The sequence below is a fragment of the Lynx rufus genome, unplaced genomic scaffold (genome assembly GCF_022079265.1).
Source record: "Lynx rufus isolate CCGP_SWC_20201006 ecotype Redwood Valley unplaced genomic scaffold, mLynRuf1.p SCAF_5, whole genome shotgun sequence".
NCBI lineage: Eukaryota > Metazoa > Chordata > Mammalia > Carnivora > Felidae > Lynx > Lynx rufus.
In genome coordinates, this window is record NW_025814867.1 from 1,692,217 (window position 1) to 1,709,087 (window position 16,871).

The following is a 16,871-nucleotide window of genomic DNA, read 5'->3' on the forward strand; positions in this document are numbered from 1 at the left end:
TTAAATTTCTGAATTCTTTGGCAGGTGAGGGATGCGGCAGTGTTGGCTGTGGTGGAGATCTATAGACATGTGGGAGAGAGAGTGAGGGTGGACCTCTGTAAGAGGGGGATTCCCCCTGCTAGGTAAGTCTCGCTACATTTATTTATTTGCACTCGTTTTAGAAGTTTACTTTCATGTGTGTATTTTAAATAGGTTCAATTTTCTGAAATTTTTAAAAATTCTAAAGATACAAAAAGATACGCAGGTTATCACCGTTTAAAAAGTTTTTGAGGGGCACCTGGGTGGCTCAGTCGGTTAAGAGTCCGACTTCGCCTCAGGTCGTGATCTTGTGGTTTGAGCCCCGCGTTGTGCTGTCTGCTATCAAAACAGAGTCTGCTTCGGATCCCGTCTCCCTCTCTCTGCCCCCGTCTTTCTCAAAAATAAACAAACATTTAAAAAATAAAATTAAATAAAAAGTTCTTGAGATCTTGTAATTTTCTTGGACACTGGTTGATTATATATATACACTTCTGTATTATTTAATATGTAATTAAATACCATGTCAGGTAAACTGTTTTTGGATACCAGGCAGTAATAATCATTACAGTATTTGGAAGATGCTTGAGCAAGATTATAGTAAAAATATTAATCCATTCATTAAGTAAATTTTTTTTTTAGTGCCTCCTGTTGAAAGATACTATACAAGGTACTGGATAACAGAAAGCTATATAAGAACTAGTCACTACTCTTTTTTTTTTTTTTTTTTTTTTTTTTGAGAGAGAGAGAGAGAGAGCACACGTGCACACAGGGGAGGGGAAGAGAGAGAGGGAGACACAGAATCTGAAACAGGCTCCAGGCTCTGAGCTGTCAGCACAGAACCCAACACAGGGCTCGAATTCATGAACCATGAGATCGTGACCTCAGCCGAAGTCAGCTGCTTAACAATTGAGCCACCCAGGCGCCCCTAGTCACTACTCTTAAATTGTAGTCAAATAAAAGGAAAATTAAGAATATCTGAGTCTCATCAATCAGGTCAGTAAAAATAAAAATCCCATCAATAAGCTTCTCATATATCAACATTTTCTTCAGAGGTACTTTTTTTCTTTAGTACTTCTCAGAGTTTCTATTTTTATCAAAGATCTTTTTTCAGGGGTCCCTGGGCGACTAAGTTGGTTAAGGATTCGACTTCAGCTCAGGTCGTGATCTCACAGTTGGTGAGTTCAAGCCCCATGTCGTCCAGCTATGCGCTGACAGCTCAGAACCTGGGGCCTGCTTCGGATTTTGTGTCTCCCTCTATCTCTCTCTCTCTGCCCTTCTCCTGCTTGTGCTTTCTCTCCCCCCGCAGAAATAAACTTAAGGGCCAACTGGGTGGCTCAGTTGGTTAAGCATCCAACTCTTGGTTTCAGCTCAGGTCATGATCTCATGGTTCTGTGAGTTCAAGCCCCACATGAGGCCCTGCACTGACAGTGTAGAACCGGCTTGGGATTCCCTCTCTCCCTTTTTCTTTCTCTCAAAATAAATAAGTAAACTTAAAAAAATAGGTTTAAAAAAAAGATATTATTCCAATTAAATTTTTTTGTTATCAAATTTTAGTCCCCATTTTAAGGAAGGCTTGAAAGGTTTTTTTGTTGTTTTTTTTAACTTTTTATTATGGAAAATTTCAAACATATGCTAAAGTAGGCAGTAGTATAATGAACCTTCATGTACCCATTACACAGCTTCAACAATTAACAACTCATGGCCAGTTTCATATGTTATACTCTTACCTACTTACTCTTGTCCTGTATTCTTTTGAAGCATAGCCCAAGTCATGATGTTTCATCTGTAATTATTCAGAAATTGAAAAAGAGGTTTTTTTCCAGTCACGACCATAATACCGTCATCACAAGTTAAAAATTTTTTGCAAATAATTCTGTAAGTCAAATATCCAGTCAGCATTCACATTTCCAGTTGTTTCAAAGAACCCAAAAAACAAATTTCCAGTTGCTTTAAAAAAATTTTTTTATTACGTTTCTTTATTTTCGAGGGGCAGAGAGAGACAGAGCATGAGTGGGAGAGGGGCAGAGAGAGAGGGAGACACAGAATCCGAAGTAGGCTCCAGGCTCTGAGCCGTCAGCCCAGAGCCCGACTCGGGGCTCAAACCCACGAACTGTGAGGTTGTGACCTGAGCTGAAGTCGAACACTCAACCGACTGAGCCACCCAGGCACCCCGGTTTCCAGTTGCTTTTAAACATCATAAGTATGTGTCTGTTTTTGTTTGTATCAATACCCAAATGAAGTCCCGCAGTTAGCTGGTATGTTCTTACAAGTCTTTCCAAATCTTTATGTACCTCCAACACTTTTTTTCCCTTGTGTTTATTTGTTCAATAAGCCAGGCAGTTTATCCTGTAAAGTTTCCTGTATTCTGAATATTGCTGGTTCCTTTCCTGTGGTTGTGGCCTAAGAGATTCTTCTGGCCTCACCCCCTGTAACTTGCCTTTGGATCTGGAGGCTTGACAGATTTTTGTCGGGTGGTGTCAGGAAGAGCCAGACCGCCTGAGAGGTGGTGGCCTGTTCTGTTGTTGTAACTCTCTTCCCATCTGGCTGTGTCTCTTACCATGTAGTTTTTTCCCAGTACCGATTATTTTTTGGTAACAAGATTGTACATGGAATATGCATTATTTTGAGTGCTTCTTCGTTTTCTACTTACAAAGCTAACAATCTCATTTGAGTAAAGTACGTTATTTTATGTGAATGAGAAAATTGATGTTAATGTAATATATTTACGTGTAGGGGTATGTGCATGTATGTATGTATATGTGTTACGTTATATATATTTTAAAATTTAGGGACGCCTAGGTGGCTCAGTCGGTTAAGTGCCTGACTTTTTAGCTCAAGTCCTGATCTCAAGGTTCTTGGGTTTAAGCCCCATGTCGGGCTCTGTGCTGACAGCTCAGAGCCTGGAGCCTGCTTCGGGTTCCGTGTCTCCCTCTCTCTCTCTGCCCCTTGCTCGCTCGCTCACTCTCTTTCAAAAATAAAACATTAAAAAAATTAAAAATTTATATTGAAATTACTTTTTATTAAATAATTTTACAATTTTATTCAAGTATGGCATCATACAGAAAAATATGTAACTCATAAGTATGCAGCTGTGTAAATTATCACAAAGTGAATATACCCATGTATCTACCACACAGGTGGCAAAGTAGAACATTATAATCATCCAGAAGCCTCCTCAAATCCTTTTTAATTCTTGCCTTTTCTGTCCTTCCCAAAAGTAACCATGATCCCGCTTTTTATCACCATAGTTTCATTTTGCCTGTTTTTGAATTTTATATAAATGGAATCATAAAGTATGTGTTCTTTTGTGTCTGCCTTCTCTCAGTTAATTTTTTTTTTTTTAATTCATTTGGGTTGTTGGATCTGGCTACAGTTGGTTTATTTTCATTGCCATATAGTTTTCCATTTTACGAATAGATTATACTATGAATCCATACTAATGATGGGCTTGTGGGTTGTTTTCAGCTTGTAGCTTTTTTGGATAATGCTATTAAAAACATTCTTGTACATGTCTTTTGGTGTGCGTATGTATTCATTCTCTTAGAATATGTCTGAGAGTGAAATTGTTGGGCCATAGGGTATGTTCACCTGTAATTGATATTGACAAACACTTGTCCAGAGTGGTTGTACCCATTTGTATTCTTACTGGCACTGTTTGCAACTTCCTATTAGTCTATATTTTCACTGTTACTTGCCTAAATTATTAGTCTTATTTTTACTAACTTTAGATTTCTGGTGAATGTGTTATGATCTGCATTTTTCTGATTACTAATAAAGAAGATCACCGTTTAATGCATTTATCAGTCATTTGGATATGTTCTTTTAAAGTGTCTTTTCAGGTCTTTTGCCTGTTTTTAAAAAATTCGGTGGTCTGTCATTTAAAAAAATTGATTATTAGAACTTTTAAAAAATATGTTCTAGATACAGGCCCATTGTCAGCCATGTATATGCTTCAGATATCCTCTCCCACCTTATGACTTGCCTTTTTACTTTCTTGGCGATGTCTTTTCGCGTACGTGAGTTTTAATTTTCATGTAGTTCTCAGTCATTTCCTTTACAATTAGACATTTTTGTGCCTGGTTTAAGAAATATTTACTTACCCTAATGTCTTAAAGACATGCTCTGGGTAATTGTCTTCAAGTTTCATTCACATTTAGATTTATAGGCCATGTGGTATTTTCCTTGAAAGTGGTGTGAGATAGGGGTGCAGATACATTTTTTTTTCCGTGTGGGTGTCCACTTGACCCAGACCACTTATTGAAAATGTCTTTCTTCTGTGTTCCTTGTGTTTATAAATTAAGTGTCCATATATGTGCTTAGGATTTTTGCATTTATGCTCCAAGTAAGATTAGTGTGTAATATTCCTTTCTTCCCAAGTTATGTTTTATAAGTAACTTTAGTTGTTAGGGGAAACTCCTTATGTGCTTTTTCTCCCCCCATCAGAATCAACTTTAAGGGTTTTATCATACCTGGATAGCTCATGCTAATGTTCTTACTGAAATAAGCCAATGACTTCTTAACCGTGTCCATTCTTCTTGTTTCTCCAACCTCTAAGCGGGCTAGTCACTCGACAGCTCAGGAGTCTGAGAGCAGAGCAGAGACAGGTTGGTGAGACAGTTGGTGAGAAGCTGAGGCTTTCTGACTTCCGGTCCACAGTTCTTTCCTCAGTGCCGTGCTCGTGTTGTCCTTCTCCATGATGCTTCTCTGCCGGGTAGCACGGAATGGGAAGGACTCTGTAGGTATAAGGTGTGGTGAGCTTTGCTTCAGGCATGCACAGAGTGTCTTCTATCCTTTTAGCATATGATGTCCTCACTATTTTGTAGGCACTATTTTGAATCTTCAAAATACTGGACCCATTTATATCAAAGAATCTAAAACTTTCATAAGGTAAAATATGAATGACTGTCTGGTTTACTTCTTTCTTCAAATAATGTTCTACTGTTGCCCTCTTTCCACCAGCATTTATTCTCAAAAGTTAACTTTAGGGGCGCCTGGGTGGCGCAGTCGGTTAAGCGTCCGACTTCAGCCAGGTCACGATCTTGCGGTCCGTGAGTTCGAGCCCCGCGTCGGGCTCTGGGCTGATGGCTCGGAGCCTGGAGCCTGTTTCCGATTCTGTGTCTCCCTCTCTCTCTGCCCCTCGCCCGTTCATGCTCTGTCTCTCTCTGTCCCAAAAATAAATAAACATTGAAAAAAAAATTAAAAAAAAAAAAGTTAACTTTATATCGACTATTAAATTTCTTTGAGAATTATATTTTTTAATCATAGTGGTCATGAAAGTTTAATTTTCAGAAAGGATATTTCTGTTTCTCAAATGCTGCTCTCTTTGTGATTTCCAAATTTCCTGTTGGATACAACTCTTTAGGGTAAATTTCTGGTTTTGCCCAGCCTTATTTATGTCAAAGACCCTCTTCTGTATTAAAATAGCTAAACGTAAGTAGAATTTATAAAGCCATTGAATCAAATAGTTTTAAAATAATAATTAGAACTTTTTTCTTCCTTTGTCAGCTATTTTTAAAAAGATAAGGCCTGGTGGTGTGGTAGTGGCATTAACACTAGGCATGTGATCAGTGTAAGAGTCTAGAAATAAACCCTTACATTTATGGCCCGTTGATTTTTGTCAAAAGTACTGACACCACTCAATGGGAAAAGAATAGCCTTTTCTACAAATGATGCTGTAAAAACCGAGTTTCCATGGGCAATAGAAAAAAGTTGGGCTTCTTCACACCAAACCCCCAAATTAACTCTAAATTGATCATAAAACTAAGTGTAAGAGCTAAAACGATAAAACTTAGAAAATGCTAGGCAGTGGTTTCTTACATATGCATAAGCGTAAGCATAAGCAGCCAAATTAAAAATAGATATATTGGGGTGCCCGAGTGGCTCAGTCGGTTAAGCATCTGACTCTTGATTTCAGCCCAGGTCGTGATCTCACAGTTTGTGAGATCGAGCCCCGTGTCAGGCTGTGTGCCGACAGCGCAGAACCTGCTTGAGATTGTCTCTTTCTCTCTGCCTCTCTCCCACTCACGATCACTCTCTCAAAATGAATAAATAGGTATATTGTACTTCATCAAAATACAACCCAACACTTGGGCTTCAGGGGATACCATCAAGAAATCTGAAGAAAACCCACATAATGGGGAAAATATTTACAAATCATACATCTCATAAAAGACTTATGTCCTGAGTATATAAATAATCTATAAAAAACTTCTACAGTTCAACAGTGAAAGGACAGATAACCAATTTTAAAAACAGGCAAAGGATTTGAATAGAAGAAATACAAATGGCCAATAAACCCATAATAAAGATGTTCAGCACCATTAGCCATCTTGAGAAATACAGATCAAAACTACAGTGAAATTTGTTATTTTGACTCTAAACTTAAATGTGGACTTTGGTTAGAGTTGCTTTTCCAGTTCTATACTGAAGCTTTACTGGTTGGTCTCTGTCTTTCTCCTGAGTCAGAACCTTCCTAGAACCTTACTGGCCTTTTGGACAATCCGGCTTCTTTGTACTTTCTTTCCACTGAATTTTATAATTTTTTTTCTTCCTGAATTACTTAAAAGATCCTCGTCTCTTCTTTCTGCCCTTATTCCTTTGCCATCGGATTATATGTGCAGTGATCTTCCACTATGAATAAGCTAAATAGTTATATGGAGCTTTGTATTATTTGAGACTTAATGATCAGGGATGAGGGCAATCTGGCGAGGGCCACATAGAAAGAAAATTATAGTATGTTTAGTTTTTTTCTTTTAAAGATCATAAGGTGTGGGGTGCCTGGGTAGCTTAGTTGGTTGAGCGTCTGACTCTTGGTTTTGGCTCAGGTCACGATCTCAGGGTTGTGGGATTGAGCCGTGTGTCGGGGTCCTGAGGCTGAGCGTGGAGCCTGCATAAGATTCGCGCTCTCTCTCTCTCTCTCTCCCTCCCTCCCTCCCTTCCTCCCTCCCTCCTCTCTCCTCTCTCCTCTCTCCTCTCTGTCTCTCCCCCTCTGCCCCTCCCCCTCCTACCCCACTCATACACATGCAGGATCTCTCTCACTCTCTTTCAAATAAAATAAAAATACTAAAAAAAAATAAAGATAGGAAGGTGTGAACTTCTTATAAAATTTTAAACAGGGAACTAAAATCCTTTCAGTGAATACTAAGCAAATGTCAATGTTTCACATGGAAGTTGGTCAAGTGAGAAGCATTAGAAGGAAAGGGGGACTGGGGGTGCCTGGCTGGCTCAGTCAGAAGAGCATGTGACTTCTTGATATTGGGGTGGTGAGTTTGAGCCCCATGTTGGGTATAGAGATTACTTACATGAATAAATAAAAACTAAAAAAAAAAAAAAAAAAAGGGGAGACTGAGAAGAGAGAGCAGGATAGTTATAGGAAGTTAAGTGAGGGTTGGCAGCAGGATAAAGGGTGTGAAATAAGCTCAGTGTGCATCTCTCGTAGCCCAACCCAGTTTCAAAGACCTTTGGGTGATATCTTCCACCTTAACTAAACCTCCCTCCCTCCTTCCCTATTACCATTATATTTCCCTAGAATTTCAGCTTATTCCCCCCCCCACTCCTTTTTTAAATTAAAGCTGCCTGTAGACATTTCTTGCTGTATGTTTTGTCTGCCGACCTTAATTCCTTACCAATTCTCTTCTCAGCTTTCTATCGTCAGTTTCTTACTCCCACTTTGCTACTCTAGCTGTATGTTAATTTCATACTTCTTAACATCTTTGTTCTGCCTTTTTCCCCAAAGAGCTCTCCTGGATCCTCTCCTTTCTGTTCCTGTCTGTCTGGTCTTCATTCCGAGGTCCCACCTTCCGGTTCCAGGGTTTCTTCCTGCATTTCGTCTTGCCCACCTCTTTTCTCTGGGCAGCCTGCCTGCTGTCTGCTCAGTACTCTGGAAGAGCTGTAAATGAGCAACCTGTGTCTTTAAACTGAAGTCCTTCTAGATGTGTGAATTTTTAATGTGTGTTTATTTTTTGAGAGAGAGTGCATGTGTGCACGGGAAGGGCAGAGAGAGGAGGACAGAGGAACCAAAGCAGGCTCTGTGCTGACTGCAGAGAGCCTGATTGTGGGGCTCGAACTCCCGAACTGTGAGATCATGACCTGAGCCAAAGTCGGAGGCTTAACCCACAGAGCCACCCTGGCACCCCAGATGTGTGAATATTTTTATTTGTTGAATTTAATGGGGGTAGGAGGTGAGGTTAAGGTTTAGAAATCTCATTATGATGAGTTCCTAGAAGGTTTTCAGCTAAAAAAAAATATGTATTTTTAAGACCAAAAGTATCCTCAATTTACAAGTAAATGACAGAATGTGGACCAACGCTTAACTAAGGTTGTAGAAATGACACTGACAAAAACAAAGGTGAGTCAGAGAACAACATCTGGCAAGTAAAAAAAAATCATGACAACGACCCTCTTCCTTCCCCAAATCTCTTAAGTCATAACTTTAAGAATAAACCATAACATGATATAGTGGAAAGTAAAGGCAAAGTGAACTAAAAAATAGTGCTGTCAACATGATTGCCTTTGGATCTGAAGAAAAATTATATATAAATACAAACCATCAGAAAGCATATGGTTTAAAAACTTGGATGGTGGGATTGTGTTTTGGGTTTTTTTCCTTTGTTCCTAATTACATTTCCTAGCTTTCTTTTATAATGAATGTACATTGCTATTGTAATAAGAAATACATTTTAGCTAAAAAAAAAAAGGGGGGGGATAGAAGTATAGAAAGTAATTCTGAATATAAAATCAGAAGCACTAATGGAATTGGTATTGAATGAAAACAGGTTAATAGAGAAAATGTCAAATTATCAGCCATACCTGCATCACTGTAGTTTCTGACATTTCATATCATTGTTTTTATGTTTGCCTTAAGTTTCCTTTGCATGATTGTATGTACTTTGTTTCTTTTTCTTTTTATATTAAGTATAATTTATTGTCAAATTGGTTTCCATACAACACCCAGTGTTGATCCCAACAGGTGCCCTCCTCAGTGCCCATTACCCGCTTTCCCCTCTCCCCCAGCCCCCATCAACCCTCAGTTTGTTCTCAGTATTTAAGAGTATGTACTTTTTAAAGATGTGTTGGTGACTGAGTGGATTTATTATGAGGTTGTAACTAAAAGATTTCTAATGGGTTTGGAAAAATAATTTTATGAGGAAACGCGAAGCTGTGTGCGTGGAGATGTGCCTGTGTTAGGTTCCTTCTCTACTCATGAGGGACGGGCTTTGTGTTTTCTCTCAGTGAGTGAGATCATTGTTAGACAGAGTCGTGTAGAACTAACTGAATCCCTGACCTTATTTCTCTCAGGGAGATAGTGAAGGAAATTCTATTTAAACCGTAAGTAAACAAAATGTGTTCTTTATTCCCAGATTAGAGATGATTTTTGCCAAATTTGATGAAGTGCAAAATTCAGGCGGTATGATTTTGAGTGTCTGCAAAGGTAAGAATAATTAAGTTATCCCAGTTCTCAAACATTTCTAAGATTATTTAGCCAAGTTTTAGAGACTGAAACATGTTTTCAGGTCAACTGTTTTATCACTGATTCAACAGATATGATTTTGTGGCCTGAAGCTTAGTTAGGAGATAATAACAAAGTCTTTCCATACTGCTGACCATTCGCTGTCCTCTTGACTCTTTTGGAGTAACTGAAAATTTAATTATGGGTCAAAGGGGTAAAATGATACTGTTGTTTTGCCTGAGTTTTTGTATCTTCTGAATTGAAGAAACGTTGACCCTCTTGCCTTCCGTGTTTCATGAATACAGTGTTTTTTCTTCTCAGAGTAGTTGTTTTACTTAGTTGTTAGTAGAAGTTGTGGGGTTGATGGGTTCTGTCACACCTACCTGTAGACTTGATACTGGTGAAGAGACATAGATGTAGGAACTGCACCAGCATAATCGTCTTTGGCTTCTCAAGTAGAATGAGACCGCGTTGGAATTCAAAGAGGTTTCAGGTTAATATCTGGCACTTGCTCGATTTTGTGGTTGCTCTTCTTTTTGTAAGGTTGTGAGATTGTGTTTGCTTTTATTGGGCGGCATTTACTTAGACTTTAGGTTTTAAATAATAATTAGCCACATATGTGAAGAATATCTTCTACTTCCAAAGATCGTTATAGGTGGTTTTTCCACCTAGGAAAGTAGGTTCCTATAAAAGAGAACGTGGTTAGCTTTAGTAATGTAAGTGATGTTGGGGGAAATATTGGGTGTGTGAGTTGTTATATAGTCAAATAATGGGAAAACTAGTTGCTGATATAATATAGTTCCTTTTCTCTGGACGAAACCAAGACTAAGCCTTGTGTTGCAGGAAGGCAGATGGAGTGAGAGTTTAGTGCTAAAAAGATTGTCTACCCTAATCTAAACTTAGTTCCAGAAGCATAAATTGACTTCAGCGCTACCAGTCCTGACTGCCAGCTGTTTCTCACTCTTCCCTGAATAGAAGGTGTTTTAAGTGCCTTATCCTTCTTTTTCTAGCAGTTACCTCTATTTCTATAGAAACCAGAAACAGCAGGAATTTGGATAGTTGTTAAAATTCCTTGGATTGGGATGGCTGTGTTTTCGTACGATTTCTAGTGCATCTTCACCTGCGTATTCCAGACTCTGTAGTTACAACTCTAAGAAAAAAGTATCTTGCATATTATAAATTTAAGATATTTATTATATGAATACGGCTTATTTCAAAAGTGTGATCTCTTGTGTTTTGTGAGGTTATTTCTGTTACCTTCGAAATTGATTTTGTATTCTCTATTCTGTTAGCTCCCATTTCTTCAGGATGGGTTTGAAGACAGTGTAATGCTGTCATTGAAAAACACTTTCATGGATTTGTTAATAAGGGAAGAGATTAGAAGAGGGAAGCCAAGTCCCAGGTCATGTTGCCAAGTCCCAGGGCCCAGGTCTCCCTTCTACCTCGTCTGTATTCTCTCTCAGTAATGTAATTAAAGCCTTTGGGCTGAAATGATAACTTCGCTGTTGACACCTAACTAGATGTGTGGTTCTGTGGCCCTCGTTCGTCTGTCTAATGCTCTAGTTTGGGTAGTCTGTGGCCTCGATGACATTCCCATTGGGGTGCCTAATAGGGATCTCCGAAAGTGGGAAGCCCGTTGTCTTTTCCTTCCCCTCAAACCCGTGGTTCCCCGTTTACCCATTTCAGTCAGTGCTGCCACCATCAGCTCAGGCTAGAAACCTGAATTGACCACCCGTCTGTCTACCTTTAAAATCCTAATACATCCAAAATGTGTTTGTTTTTTTTTCCTGTCTCCACTGCTAAAACCCCACTGTCAGTCTTCAGCTTTTACCTGGATGACTGCAATAGAAACCTGGTCCATGTTTGCACTTCAGAATCTATTTTCTATCCAGAAATGAGAATGATCTTAAAATATAAATTAGGTATCATCACAACAGTGAGGAAGACAAAGTTTCTGCCTCAGGGAGCCTACACTCTAGCAAGGGAGCTAGATTATAAACAAGTGAATGGATGAATATCCACAGTGATTACAGTTGGTAATGGGAGAAATACAACTACCCTTTGTTTAATGAAATTAAATTATTCCTAAAATCCTTGCCGCTAAGTGAAAACCACTAATTGAAGAAATTATTTCCACTAACATTATGGTTTATGTAATCCCAACCTAGGATAATGAGTAATTTTTTTTTTAAGTTTATTTATTTATTTATTTATTTTTTTTTTTTTTTTTCCACGTTTATTTATTTTTGGGACAGAGAGAGACAGAGCATGAACGGGGTAGGGGCGGAGAGAGAGGGAGACACAGAATCGGAAACAGGCTCCAGGCTCTGAGCCATCAGCCCAGAGCCTGACGCGGGGCTCGAACTCCCGGACCGCGAGATCGTGACCTGGCTGAAGTCGGACGCCTAACCGACTGCACCACCCAGGCGCCCCAAGTTTATTTATTTTTGAGAGAGAGAGAGAATGCGGAGTAGAGGCAGAGGGAGAGGGAGAGAGAGTCCCAGGTGGGCTCCACGCTGACATGGTGCAGAGCCGGACGCGGGGCTCGGACTCACGGACCGCGAGATCGTGACCTGAGTTGAAATCAAGAGTCAGATGCTCAACCAGCTGAGCCACCCAGGCGCTCCATGAGTAATTTTTGGATAATTTTACAGGTAGAGAAATATATCAATTGAACACTGAAAACAAATTTTTGTAAGTTAGCAATTTGAGGGCAAAAATTTTGTACCCAAAGTAATAGTTGTTTTTTTTTTTAATTTTTGCATGATTTTTCCCTACAAAATTTTCAGCCCTTATCGGCTTATTGTAATTGTGCACCCAGCCTAAAACGTTAAAATTATAGAACAGGAAAGCATTTTAGGACAGAGTAAAGGCTCAACACAAAACTTGTGCAGGTAGTTCCTGCACATAACAGACTGAAAAGCCGTTGAAGATACTTGATGGACATATATATGCAAAGCAAATTGTTGTGAGTTCACCCAAACATGACATTCAGTTCAGAGTTGTTCCATATGATAGTCTAGAAACTATTACAGTAAGTAAAATTTTTTAGTGTGACTTTGCCTAAAATGATGGTAATGGAACCTCACACTTCTTTTTTTGATTTAGAATGTTTTGGGATGAAAACTTCATTGTAGCAAACACAGACAAAAATAAAAACAGTAAAACCCGGAGGATTTGTTATAAAGGTGGTATAATGTTTTAAGGGTCATTATAGCTGAAAGTTGTCATCTGAACTGTCATTAAGTGAAGTGAATCGGGTATAGACATGGTGAGTAACTCAGTGATGCCCCTTTAGACATAATTAGTGGGGCAAGCCTCTCTGAGAGTTGACATATTTGAATTATGACCTGATAAATGAGAATGAGCTAGTCATGGGATAAATGGTAGGAAACGTGCTTTGGGTAGAGAAAATGTGACCATAGGGGCCCAGAGGTAAAAAAGGACTTTTAGGGCTGGCTGGAGCCCAGTGATGCTAGCTAGGGGTAAGTGGAAGGAAGACCATGTATCAGCAGTAGCTGGAAAAATAAGCAGGAAACATGACACGAGGGCCTTGTTGTAAGCTTCGGAGGGTTTTTTTTTTTTTCAACGTTTATTTATTTTTGGGACAGAGAGAGACAGAGCATGAACGGGGGAGGGGCAGAGAGAGAGGGAGACACAGAATCGGAAACAGGCTCCAGGCTCTGAGCCATCAGCCCAGAGCCCGACGCGGGGCTCGAACTCAAGGACCGCGAGATCGTGACCTGGCTGAAGTCGGACGCTTAACCGACTGCGCCACCCAGGCGCCCCCGGAGGGGTTTTGATAGACCTCTGGGAGGAGGAAGCATTTTCGGCTGGAGAGAGACTTGGGGAGTCGGGAGTGATACGATCTAACCCTAACTTACATTTATTTACTGTTTGAAGAAATAGTCTTGTTCATTTTTTCTCTTTAGTCTGCCTCTTCTCCCTTATGCATGTCTCGGTGTACAATTTTACATTTCATGCTTTTGTCTTTGGTTTCTTTCAGAATTGCCGTATCTGTACTCTTTTTCTTTTATGTTAATTTTTGAGAGAGACAGAGAGAGCAGGTGAGGGACAGAGGATCTGAAGCAGGCTCTGTGCTCACAGCAGAGAGCCTGACGGGGGGTCTAACTCACAAACTGGGAGATCATGACCTGAGCTGAGCTGAGGTTGGACACTGACTGAGCCACCCAAGCGCCCCTCTGTACTCTTGATTTCAGTTTTGGTTGAATTCTTTGACTTGGTTTTCAAGAGAATTAGTTCAGCACACTCAGATCACAAAGTAAAATTATGTCCTCAGAGATTTGAACATATCATTTAGTTTAGGAAGGCAAGAAATGCACATTTTTTTTGTCTGGAGGGTTCTTCAAGTCTGACTTTAATTCTCATATTACAAAGTAAGTTAGGCAGAATCCCTGAGTACAGTGGAATTCCCTCTGCTGTTATAAGGAAACTGAGTTTACCATTAATCAGATCAAGGCTGGAAGGAGGCAACACCAGCCCTGGAGAAAGGAAAAGGGTGAGGGTTGCAGGCTCCCTGTGATTATGGCTGGGCCTGTTGTTGTCATGGAGCTTTCTAGACTGTCTCCTACGCTGAGATGTAAACACCAACAGTGTTGGTGGCTGTGACTGCAAGTCTTTTTCTCTTTCACTGTGAAAAAACTGTGCATAATTCTGATCTGTCTCATGTGTGCAGGACCTAATGAAGTCTTGGGGTGAAATCATTGTAAAATATTTCCCAGCGTCTCTATTTGAAACAGTTGCTAGGAAAAGAATTGCTCTAGGAGGCTGGCGGTAAAACAAAGCATAGAAATCCGGCTTTGGAATTACCTTGATACTTGGCAATAAGGTAACTTTGAAGTCTAGTTTTTTCTGGGCTTGTAACGTAGCCTTTAGTGAAAAGCAAAGAAGCCCTATTCTTAGATTGATTTTAAAACGTGTCTGTTTGTGACCACGAGCCCCGGGGCCTTCCCGGAGCTTGACAATGTGCTGATGGTTGTGCAGCTTGGATGGAGGGCGCTCCGAGTCCCGCAGCTGCGCACTGGCGAGGTTCTGTCTCCACCAGAAGCAAGCTTTGTTCCGTGTGGCTCTGCTGTCCGCACACAGAGCGGCCTTTGATGGGCTGCCTTTGACGTGATTTGTTTACGGCAGCCAGAAATGCTTCCTGCATAATGAGAGCAGTTAATCATGGAAACTGGGCTATTCCTGTTTGTGCACTTCTAGCAGTCTTCTGTTGTAAACATTAAAAGGTAACGACAAAAGGATGAAGACCTTTTTAAAAGGCACAAATCAGTTAATCCGTCAGATCATGTGATTGCTACTGATTACATGGATATCTTTAGAGAAGCAGAAAATGATTGCTGAACACATGCCTTGTGTTTTGATGATTGCATTAAAAGTCCCCCAGTGGGATGGCGTTTATTGGCTCCCAGAGCTGTTCTTGCATTAAATTCCAGGCAGCCGGTACAGGGAGAAGCATCGTCACCTGTAGGTAACCGCATGTGTGCAGTTAGGGGATAATCTTGATCCCGCTCCGCCGGGTTCCACCAAAGAGGCCAGGGTTTCCGCAAGACCCCAGACTTTTATTTTGAAGTGGAGTAGCAGCTGTTGGCGATCGCGGTGCAGAGCTGCGGCGCGGCCTGGGTCACACAGTGCTCGCTCCGGGTGTCTGCGGCTGCAGGCCGAGCCAGTGGCGCAGGCACCGAGCCGCGTTTGTTTGCCGTGCCGTCCGACCCCTTGGTTCCGTAAGGCTCCCGGGACCCTCCGAATGGCTATGGGAGATGGTGAGTAAGGTCTCTTCTGCTCTTACGCTTGCGTTCTGCACTTCCTTTGAAAGTGACGGTCATTTGCTGTGTGAGAAACCCATTTCTCCCCCGAAGCACGAAGGACACTTGCGTGTGTGCGTGTGCAGTCGTGTGTGCATGTGTGCACATGTGTGCTTACTTGTCGTGTAGCGTTCTTTTCTACTTGATACGTCCGGACGGGATCTAGCAGATGTGACAATTTACCTTGCAACCCAAGCGAGCTCTCAGGCTCTGGTGGTGGATGCGAAGGGATATCGGAAGAAACATGGAATATGTGCAAAACCTTTGAAGAGAGAACACGGCCCTTTGAAGAATGACAGGTTTTGGCAGGGAGCTTTGGTTAGCGAGCCCGTCCTCTCTCCTGCTGGAGATGACAAGTAGAATTCTGTGGTGATAAAGTATTTAAAGAAGAAAAATGGCTTGCCATAGACACCGTTTTAATTACCGTGCTTGGGATTTGTCAGTGTCCCTACTAAATCGCTCTCTGGAAAATACTTCGTTTTTTCCGGGTCCTAGGTAGGGTATAATTTGATTAAAAATTGATTTTCCCAGTGTTTTATTATAGTAAGATTAATTTTTAAAATATTTCTATAGTGCTTTATAGTGTTCCAAAGCACTTTGATATACTTAGTATACATTAACTCCTCAGGTACAGAGCCAAAGGAGGTGTACAAAGTATCTTAGTATTTCCATTTCACAGATTGGGAAACTGAGGCTTGCTGACGTGTTAAGTTCCACATCTAGGCACGGAGAGCGAACCAGAACCGAATCTAGAACCTCAAGTTGTGTTTGCTATTGTCCTTCACAACACTTCCTACTGGACGGTGTTTTTGTTTGTTTGTTTTTTTCATTATTAAAGCTTTTGTTAAGATGCTTAGAGGTATACTTCATAATCTCATCAGTACCAGAGATGTGTATGAAGGGGAATTTGAAGTTCCTCCAAAATATTGTGTATATTTTCCACTGGGTTCTTAAGGAAGACTGGTCTGTATTCAGAAGTTTTAACTCTAACAGTTTTATCCTTCCTTATGACAGTATAATGACTCAAACTCTCAGGAGTTGGTCCCCTTGGGGCACCAATGTGGGGCTCGAGCCCACGGTGAGAAATGGGATGCACATGTACCAAAATGATGATGTAGGTACATCATCATCAGTCTTTTGAACCGTTATGTACATGTTGATGGAAATACAATAGTATATCTTGTGTTGATGTTGCAGTGGTTTATGCCAAGAATTTATGTAACTGGTTTATATGTCCTTATAGAAATAAATAATTTTAACTATGAACTTTTAAGGCAAAATCCATCAAGATTGATACATTAGTTTCTCATATAACTAAGGACATTGCATGTTTATATATTTATTTATATTTTAAACCTTAATTTACAGGCAACTCTAAATGTCGCATTTGATTTGGGCCATATTCAGATTTTATTTCCTTTTTTTTTTTCTTTCTTAAACATAGATTCCATGGCTATTTACTTAATTTTAATTTTTTCAAGCAATACATAAATACATTCAGACTATTTAGGAATAGTCTGAATTTTTAAAAATTGAAGTAACAGCCTCTTATAGAGCTCGGAGGGTAACTTTCCTGCGCC

General features: G+C 40.2%; 1 protein-coding gene across 8 annotated transcripts in view; it reads left to right on the plus strand.

Annotated features, from left to right (window-relative positions):
- The window catches only part of CLASP2 (cytoplasmic linker associated protein 2), a 182,194-nt gene that overhangs the window by 24,866 nt on the left and 140,457 nt on the right, over window positions 1-16,871 (plus strand). For all 8 annotated transcript variants that reach the window (XM_047098781.1, XM_047098785.1, XM_047098782.1 and 5 more), the window contains exons 6-7: window positions 25-122; window positions 9,378-9,448. In XM_047098781.1, coding sequence (XP_046954737.1) covers window positions 25-122; window positions 9,378-9,448 — 169 coding nt within the window. The remainder of the gene's footprint in view (window positions 1-24; window positions 123-9,377; window positions 9,449-16,871) is intronic.